Consider the following 8,882-nt stretch of genomic DNA (forward strand, 5'->3'; position numbering starts at 1 on the left):
TATAAGAAAGTTAAATAGAGCTCTTAATGAGTGCGATATTTAGATAGATTTTAAAGACTAAACTATTATTACTACTATCTTAGAGTTATTAAGATCTTTATCTATCGCTATTAAGACTTAAATATCTTTAAGTCTATCTTAAAGCCTCTAACTAAAGTATTAGAAATCTCTAATTATATAATAATACGATATATAGTAGATATAGAATTCTTTATTACTTTTAGATACTTAATTATCTATATATTTATATTAGCGAGATATTTTATCTCTAGAGAGAATCTCTAATTACGTCGATTAAGAGATATTTCGAAATATTAAGATAAAATACTAAGGATCGACTAAGCGAGATATATAGGAGCTTTAAATATAATAAGGAAGGTGATAGAATGCGATATGGGAGAAGATTCATCTATTCAGTACTACTTTTGGTGGTGTGTGTGTGATTTTCTCAGTGCCAAGTATTCCAACGTTTTCTGCATACGCTAATAGCCTTGGCTCGAGGTTTGGGTCGTACCGTTCGTATAACGATTGTCCGTCCGGTCAAGAACAAAAAAATCTTCCCCGCCTCTACTTTCAGAGGTAATCTATCAACTTTCACGCCATGCTCCATCCTGCATCCTCTCACACCGCACCCACCTCAATACCGACTCAGATACACCGTCCCCACCTTGCCCCCCGCCTCCATCCTCATCTCCACATCAACGGCAAACTCCACATTATCCCAACGTCTCAAGAACCTCCCGGCCCCCATCACCGCAGTTTCAAACTCCCCCCACGTCATATTCGCCTCCGGCTCCACCGACAACCACAAAACCCCCGCTCCCGCGTCCAGTGTTTGCGAATATATAACCTCCCGACCTACTTTCCTGTAGGAGTCGACTCCGTGCCCGTGCGTGATGGCATCCAAGGCCGTCCGCAGGAGTTCCTGCGCGGGCGCGGGCGGGAGAGCGGCGCCGTAGTCGTAGAATTTGAGGAAGGCGCGGCCTTCCTCTATGTAGTAGGGTGCTGCTGGGGCGGGGACGCTGGAAGGGGGTGGGTCAGTGGCAGGCGCCTATTTGCTTTGGGCAAGATAGTGGGCTTACACGAGTTCACTGGGAAGACTTGGGTTGGAGAGAAGCGCAGAGTTGGGAGGGAGCGTCAGGTTAATGTTTGCACCGTTGTACAGGGTCAACAGTGATGTCGCGGGAACCGTTGCCGCGAGAGAGGCTCCCAGGGACTGGAGTAGACGCATGAGGCAGTATGCAGTCCGCATTTTTTCTTTTGAGGATGATGTCCGACTTGAAAGATGGACGGCTGTATTTCATGGTTGTTCGCCTAGCCAGCGCCTCTCTGTTCTCGCGCATCGCAACTGGCACTCGCACCCACTTCCGAATCCTTGCGCTTCCATCTCAATGCTCAGGCCAAGCTGCCAAAGAAGAATGTGACAGTGTGAGAAGTTGAGATTCTCTTGGTTTCACATCAGATTTTACTGATCAACCCGTGTAAATGTGTCATCCGTGATCAAACTTACCCAGAAAAATGAGATTCTTGAAAGCGCCCCATTAACGTCGATAGTCCTGGAACTTAGAGCGTTTGCGGACTACTGTTTCGACTGTCAGTTTTGTTGGCACTCACTTACTCTGTGCTCTGCCAAATTGAGCTTGGCGGGTTATTTGAGTGCCTTCTTCATCTCTACCGCCGCCTTGTGGCGCGTAGCAAGACAAAACCAATATCTGGGGGAGCGAAATTACTCCAGCGCACTGTGCAAACGACTGAGACTGATATGTTTGAGCGCACATGGACACACTGCAGGTAGAATGCATTGTCGGAAGATATTGCACTCTTGAGCGGTGGGTGGTGTCGAACCGAGACGTCCGGTCATCAAGACGTAGGGACGGTTTAGCCAGGGAGTATCTAGTAGGATGTGATCTCTTCAATTGGAAATCGGATTCTGTCAGGGAGCCTTTGAATGTAACGAAACACAAATGTCCGATTGCAATAGCAGAGTTTTAGATCCAACGGTTGTGTCATGAAAAGATGTTACAGAGTCGATGTAAGTATTACCAGAAGTCTTATGCAACCAAACAAATGCCCAAGCACAAATGCCCAATGATTATCCCAGAGTCTCCTCGGCACAGGGCCTATTTACCCTTTTGTTCCATCTCATGCATTTTCCTGAACCGCTCCATTTTCTCCGTCTGTTTTTTCTTTTCCAGCTCAGCTTTATACTGCCTATATTCTTCCTCTTCGTCCAGCGCCGCACTCTCTCCTACGGATATAGTATTCGAAAGCTGGGGGGTGACCGGCGGAGTCACCGTTTGCTTTGTGAAAGCGTCGCTGTCGCGGCTAGGGGCTTGCTCGCTCGAGCGACTGGGCCTCACCGCTCGCTGATAGCCATGCTTCTTGCCCGACAGGGTGTCTGTGCCCCGCTCAGGGTTGTATGTATCGCTTCGCATCTCAGAGATCTGCGCCTTTTGTTCATGAGTCTGGCCACCCATGACGCTCTGGAGGTAGTCGTCGAATTCTGCGCTCGTTTTAGCCACCGCCTGAAAGTGCCGGTCTTCAAGCGCCGGCCTGAATGGTGGCTTGTCGCCTGTCTTTTCGCATTTTTGACATTTTTCTTGGAATTCGTACTCCGCCAGTGCAACGGCTGTCTGGAAAGCATTGCGAATCTGACGGCCATTCCATCGCTTGCCATCTTTCCAGTGGCTTCTGGCGAAAGCTTCAATCTCAGATCTGTCGACGTAAATATCGCGATTTGACTTGCTCAGCCGGTTCAGATTCATTGCCCAGACTTCAAACGTCTGGCTTTCGTCGAGTGGGGCATAGTACAAGGAGATATGTATGCGACTCTTAAAGGCTTCGTCGAAAGAGCCGATTCGGTTGGTAGTCAGGAACAGTATGCCGGAGTAGTACTCGAGAGTGCGCAGGAAGACGGAAACGAGGGCGTTCCGATCAATGTTGTCCCCGCCCCGTTCTCGCTTCGCGAGAAAAACATCCGCTTCGTCCAGTAAGAGCACGCATCCCCACCTGCGGGCTAGAAGGAATATACCCTCAAGGTTTTTCTCTACGTCATAAGCAGTCTGTCCAATATCGCCGCATGTGATAGGAAACAATGGTCTTCCAGTGTAAGATGCCACACTTTCCGCCGTCGATGTCTTTCCGACTCCAGGGACGCCATGGAGTAGCATAATCAAGCCTTTGCCTTTTCCACGGACTAGATCGATTTGCTGTCTATGTGTAACCCCGTGCTCAACGGGCCGTGAGCCGAGCGCATGACTTTTGACCAAAGCTTTCACTATCCTTTTATACTCATTTGGTATGACCAAATCATCGAAACCCGCATTCTGGCCCTCAAAAGCATCATTTTCCTTGATGTCTTGAAGAAGGTCGATGTTCAGTGGGACTGGAGTAATCATTAGCATCATGAGTCCACATTGGTGAAATTTGACGAACCCCATTTGCGGCTTCGCAAAGAGAAGCCTTGTACACGATACGGCAAAAGAATCATTTGGTCTTCGCTCAAGACCTGAGAAACACCACGGGATTCAAGGAACATTCCATGTGACTCGACGTTGAGGAATCTATCCATTTGCAGCTTGTCAAATTTTGTGTCATCAACAAGACTGTTGTGATCCACTTTCAGGCACTGGTCTTCGTCTGATGCGCAACGATCCTCGTACACCTCCCTTTCGTCGGCTCTCGTCGCTCCTTTAAGTCCTATCTGGGGTTTGTGAGATGCATAGTCGGGTTGCCTGAATGATTGCGTGAAATCAATGATTACCTCACTTTCTATCTTCGCTCAGGAAGCGACCATCAGCATTCTATTCTAACATGAATAGCTCACGATTTTCGCTTACCTCTTCCTCCGGCTCACCGAGGCTCAACCCTTCGTATCTTTTGTGCTTAAATTCACGGTATTCAGCAAAGCGTCGACCTCGATCGAGTAGTGTCTTTGCAAGTTCTTCCTCCTTTTCTGCGTAGCTCATGGGATACACATCGAGTTTCGTGATCATCCTATCTCCCTCATACTCGAGTATACTAATAGTCTCCTGTACAGGACCAAACTTCTCGCCATCGAAATCAAATCTGACACAGTCGATGTTGAAAAGCGATACCTGGGACTGCCGGCGGAAGATTTCAGCGGAAGGTCCAGTTCGTCTTGTTTCAGCATCTTTATCTCCACGTGCAATGTCAGTAGTCGTCAATAATGGCCGACCCCCACTGACGTGAATAACACGGTAGGCTTGGTGAGGCTGCCTAGAAGTCACCACGAGGTCGCCCGGCTGAAAAAGATGCCAGAGGTGCTCAAATCTAAGATTTGAGATTGCTCGGTCACGAATGGCCTTACGCAGTGTCAGCAGTGACCCCAAACGCGAATCGATCGTGTTGACAAGCAGCTCCAGGTGGTCTCTGGCATCTCTAAGGCATGTGCACACATAGGGAACTTCCTCTGGGATCGGTTTCGCGTCTGGTGACAGATTTGATCGCTCCGAGATCTGGGTATTCGTGTCATCAACTGGAGACACGCTGGACATACCGGATTCCGCTTCAGAATTGTCTTCGAGCTCCTCTTCCTTGTCTTTTGGCGAGCTTTGTTCTACCTTCAGATAATGATTGTTGAGAGCGTTACTTTTCTGCAAGACATTGGAGACGTAGTCATCCGAATATTCGACGTCGTCTCTCTTCGGACCCAAAATTCTGACTACCTCACTAACAATCTTGTTCAGATTATGAGGCAAGGTCTGTGCCTCAACATCATCTACGTTAATTTCGTTCAGTAGTTCCACACATTTTCGGATTTGTTTCTCGTAAGCAATGATGTGCTTAAAAGGGTAGATCCACGTTTCGGATGGGCGAATATGTTCGCCGCTCAATAGCTCTATCAATATCAATGGCCACGGAGATCTGAATGTGAGCCTTGCGATATCCGAGAGCCCTGAACGTTGAGTGTCCGCTACGTCGCCTTTCTTGTCGTAATTCATCCTTTTGTCGGTAAGTCGATGACTCGTTCCTTGGCTGTGAGTGCTGGAGTGAGTAAATTCAAGCTGAGAAGAGGACGTTTCCGTAGTAGTAGCCAAGAAAATAGAAGCTTTGTCCCATTTCGTATATTGCCGACCATTCTTCCAATAGTTCAAGCTTAATTGCATGACTTTCAGAGGCAACGGGTCGGCACACGGTGAGTCGAGAGTTGCTTTATCGCCATTGCTACGTGACAGCGAAATTAGAACAAAGGACACCTAGGGATCACAATGTTGTGCATGACTTGCCTTTTCTCATAGGGTCTCTCCTTGGAACCGACCTCATAATGTAATTCTAGTAACTCTTTTTCTAGCACGCCAACGCGATTTTCGAGGGTCTCCGTGTAAAGTGCTGCCACTCGGGCGTACTTGGGTCCCTTTTCTTTGCAAGCTTCAAAGAAGTGTGGGTAGTGCTCAGGTTTTTTGAAATCAACTGGTTGCAACACCCTTGCATCCATAAGGTGTTCACTCGAAATGCTGACATCGTCTTGGACGTCGTTGGGAGGTGAGTGTGCATTCTCCTTAGTACCTGCTTGTGCACCCGCATTCGTAGCCTCAGGAGAGTCCGGAAGCAGTTCCTGATTAGCGGAGTCACGAGTCTGTACATTCTCCTCGTTCACTCCATGCTGTACCGGGTGAGAATGAACTTCCATTGCTTGTGAACGGGGCTCAGCGGGGTTCAGGGACGCAGCGCTGGGGACTCTCTGAAGCTAGTCAGAGGCAAGGTCGCCAGCCGTTGAGGTTGAGTCCATAGAAATGTGTCGTTGGCTTACTTCTAGGAGGCTCCCGGTAAAGACTACTCTTGCGCATGAATTCAGTAAGGCAGGTAAAGTAAAATGCTGCACGAGATGGGCATCAAATATCTCGACACGAGTAACTGGTTGAGGATTATTCTAGCGGATGGCTGCTATGAAACGAAAATTTTAAGGAACGAATGCTGAGATCTGGATTGTGGGAAGTGCCAGAATAGACGCGGAGGGGCTACAAAGACGGACTCGCATTACGCTTGAGCACATAGAAGATCAGGCTGAGAAATAGGCGCTGTAACACAGCTTGAAGGATGCCCAATCAATAGAAGCCATTGCAGTTGCCGTGGTTCCGGTAATTCCCAAAAGAGAGGGCATAGTCCGCTGAGCCTGCTGAGATGGTGGTCCCCCTGCACGATTTGGTCATCGATTGCCGGATTGCGATGGGGCCAGATATGTCTGGTAAATTTAATTGGTTCCCACCCCACCTATTCGTATTCGGTCGGGGTCGGACAAGGCTGTGGGAGGTGTAGCGAGTCCTTGTGCCCGGTTATATTTGAGATCTCGAAAGACTTATGCTTGGTCAAGATCAGTATTCCGCGCTATGTGCATTCGTGAGTTCCAACTGTAACCAGTACCTTGTGCTGTGAGATCTCAATGGAACACTCGAACCGCACTCTTCCCAGCGCAACCCCAGTAGACCTCCCTGTGAACGTCATGGAGTATCCTGTCAATGACGCAGGAAGGTGGATGCAAAATAGGCTCGACGGTACAATCCATGCGGCTTTCAATACCGATATTGATGGCCTCGTCTACGACACTGACAAGGAGAAATTTGCGCTACTTGCGGACGATGCCCCACTCAACTTGTATGTAGGATGGTACGAACATTGTCGCGACAATGGATACTAAATCCTCAAGGGTGACTATATATAAACAAGCGGAGATCCAGAAACGAGAATTTATTGCAACGGTCAACAAGTACAATACGGTTGCCAAACAAAGTGGATCCATGCAGATGGACACAAACGCAGACTACACTTGGAACGACGTCTTATATGCGCAAGAGAGCTTTTCTCAAGAACGCGAGAACGTAACGTCGCGAGGTATCAAGGGTATTATGTACAAACAACTCCGACGGTTCGGAGACAATAGCGAGACCTTTCAGTCCTGGCTCAAACTGTTGCCAACAGAGTCTCATTATCTTTCTGTGCTCTGCGGGGGTTTGACATTGATCCTTGGGGCCGCCCAACAAATGTCTGAGATTCGCGAAGACGTCAGGAACTTCATTGAGGACCTTCCGTCAAGGTTATCCAAGGCCAAGGAGTATATCAACATTTTCCAAGACTCCCTGCAGCTGCATCAATGTAGCGCTGATCTTTATGTTGCTATTCTGAGCACGCTGGACGATGTTGTTCAAACCTATCATAAGCATGTTGCACGTAAGTGTGTACCGAAGCTGTGAGAGGGACAGGCTGACCGACACATTGTAGACCGATTTGGCTCCGCACTCTTGAAACAAAAACGGAGTGGGAAAGAGCTTCAGAATAAAATCAAGAGCGTGCAAGACTGCGGGGAGAGGCTTGTCAGTCAAGCGAAGATCTGCTCTATGCAGATTCAAAAACGCCAGTTCGATGGAGGAAAAGACTTGACGAGGTTATTGGTGACATCAACGAGGAAGCAGGACCTTGGTTTCAAGACGGTCGTTCTCCAGCAGAACGACATGATGGAAGTTTTACAGTTGCAAGAAAAGCGAATCCAGTCACAAGAAAGCTTGCTGGAAGGCCAAGCAAACCTGCTCAATCAATTGCTTAATACTTTGAAGGCGACTCCCTCCCAAATATTCGAAGCACCGCCTAGGCCGACGTACCTTGAATGCGAAGATTCAACCGGTGGCTATCAGACCCCTCGAGGCCGTTCTCCATCGCCCGGCGCAATTCGAAACCAAGAGAGATCTCGCCAGCGGCTCAAAGACCTCTTGAATATCTTCGAGGTCGATGGCGAAACTGACACCGCAGCTAAAGACGCCTCCATTCTTCTGCATATAGTTGGAAATCTAAGCTCGGGCTCACAGGATCGCACAGTAGCATTGATCACATCGCCGGTTATACAGAAGTGGCTGACGAGTACCGTATCGCTTCCGCTCATTGTTAATGGGCAAATGTTTTCCAGTGAGGGGGAAACCCGGCAGTCACCGCTTTCGTACTTCTGCACCAAGCTTGTAGACAGCATCCTCCCGCCCAGCACGTCCTCACAGACATCAAGAAATCGTACCGTATTTGCTGTGCGGTGGTTTTGCGGGCAGCACACTAATTGCTATGACTATGGTCCAGGATTGACAGACTATGAAGCTCATCCGCCTGGTATGTTGAGCAATATGCTTGTACAGCTCATCGTTCAGCTTCTTGAGTGTTCCTTCCTACCGCAGCTCGACCATCTGTCCCTTCCAAAGAATGATCCGCAGCTGTTCGAACTCTGCAGTCTCTTCAACTTGCTGGTAGGAGCACTGCCAAGGGGCTCCATTCTATTCATTGTCATCGATGGGATCTCCTATTATGAGGATGAGGAGCGCCGAGAGGAATGCATGGAAGTCCTGTCAACCATGATGGAATTGACCCGTGGGGGCCCAGGATCTGCCAATGGGTGCCTGATCAAACTGCTGGTAACATCTCCACTGAGGTCCCATCATGTCCAGCACTTATTCGAAGACACGGACATCTTGGATTTGGACGAGTACATACCTCCAAACGGAGGCTTCACGGCCTTGCAGTGGAATATGGGTGTTGGTAGAGTAATAGCTGATGCTTAGAGTGAACACTGCCAGTCCGCTGTCATTTGAAGCATCATTGCTGTGCTGCGTTCTTATATTAAGTCCGGAAACCTCACCAAATCTGATCGTCAGGATGAGCAACCAGCAGGCTCTACTTTATGTGCTTTTAAGAGACCGTGTCATTACAACTAAAATTGTTCCCCAAATATTCAGTCGTACATGGAGATATTGCAAGATGCGTGGTGGCTATTAGGCGTCATGTCTGTGTCTTTTCGGCCAGACCTTGCGGACAATTGACCATGCTTCGCCCCTTGCAATCCGTGCTGGAGATCATGATCATCCACTAGTGCTTGGAATTGTCGGCCG

The 8,882-nt window shown here is 48.5% G+C and overlaps 3 protein-coding genes across 3 annotated transcripts; 1 reads left to right on the forward strand and 2 right to left on the reverse strand.

Annotated features, from left to right (window-relative positions):
- Positions 1–637: 637 nt before the first annotated feature.
- HO133_004767 (uncharacterized protein) lies at positions 638–1,252 on the reverse strand (the record flags this gene model as incomplete). Its single annotated transcript, XM_037295681.1, has 2 exons — positions 638–1,022; positions 1,083–1,252. 2 exons carry the CDS (start codon positions 1,250–1,252, stop codon positions 638–640), a joined length of 555 nt encoding a protein of 184 aa, XP_037157682.1.
- Positions 1,253–2,120: 868 nt separating this feature from the next.
- Positions 2,121–5,653, reverse strand: HO133_004768 (uncharacterized protein; the record flags this gene model as incomplete). The annotated part of the gene is made up of 4 exons (XM_037295682.1): positions 2,121–3,385; positions 3,436–3,703; positions 3,840–5,187; positions 5,220–5,653. The coding sequence occupies 4 exons, from the start codon at positions 5,651–5,653 to the stop codon at positions 2,121–2,123; spliced, it is 3,315 nt and encodes a 1,104-aa protein (XP_037157683.1).
- Positions 5,654–6,403: 750 nt separating this feature from the next.
- On the forward strand, positions 6,404–8,555 carry HO133_004769 (uncharacterized protein; the record flags this gene model as incomplete). The annotated part of the gene is made up of 3 exons (XM_037295683.1): positions 6,404–6,615; positions 6,668–7,188; positions 7,240–8,555. The coding sequence occupies 3 exons, from the start codon at positions 6,404–6,406 to the stop codon at positions 8,553–8,555; spliced, it is 2,049 nt and encodes a 682-aa protein (XP_037157684.1).
- Between the last annotated feature and the right edge of the window lie 327 nt (positions 8,556–8,882).

This window comes from Letharia lupina (genome assembly GCF_014066315.1).
Source record: "Letharia lupina isolate WasteWater1 chromosome Unknown contig_2, whole genome shotgun sequence".
Lineage (NCBI taxonomy): Eukaryota > Fungi > Ascomycota > Lecanoromycetes > Lecanorales > Parmeliaceae > Letharia > Letharia lupina.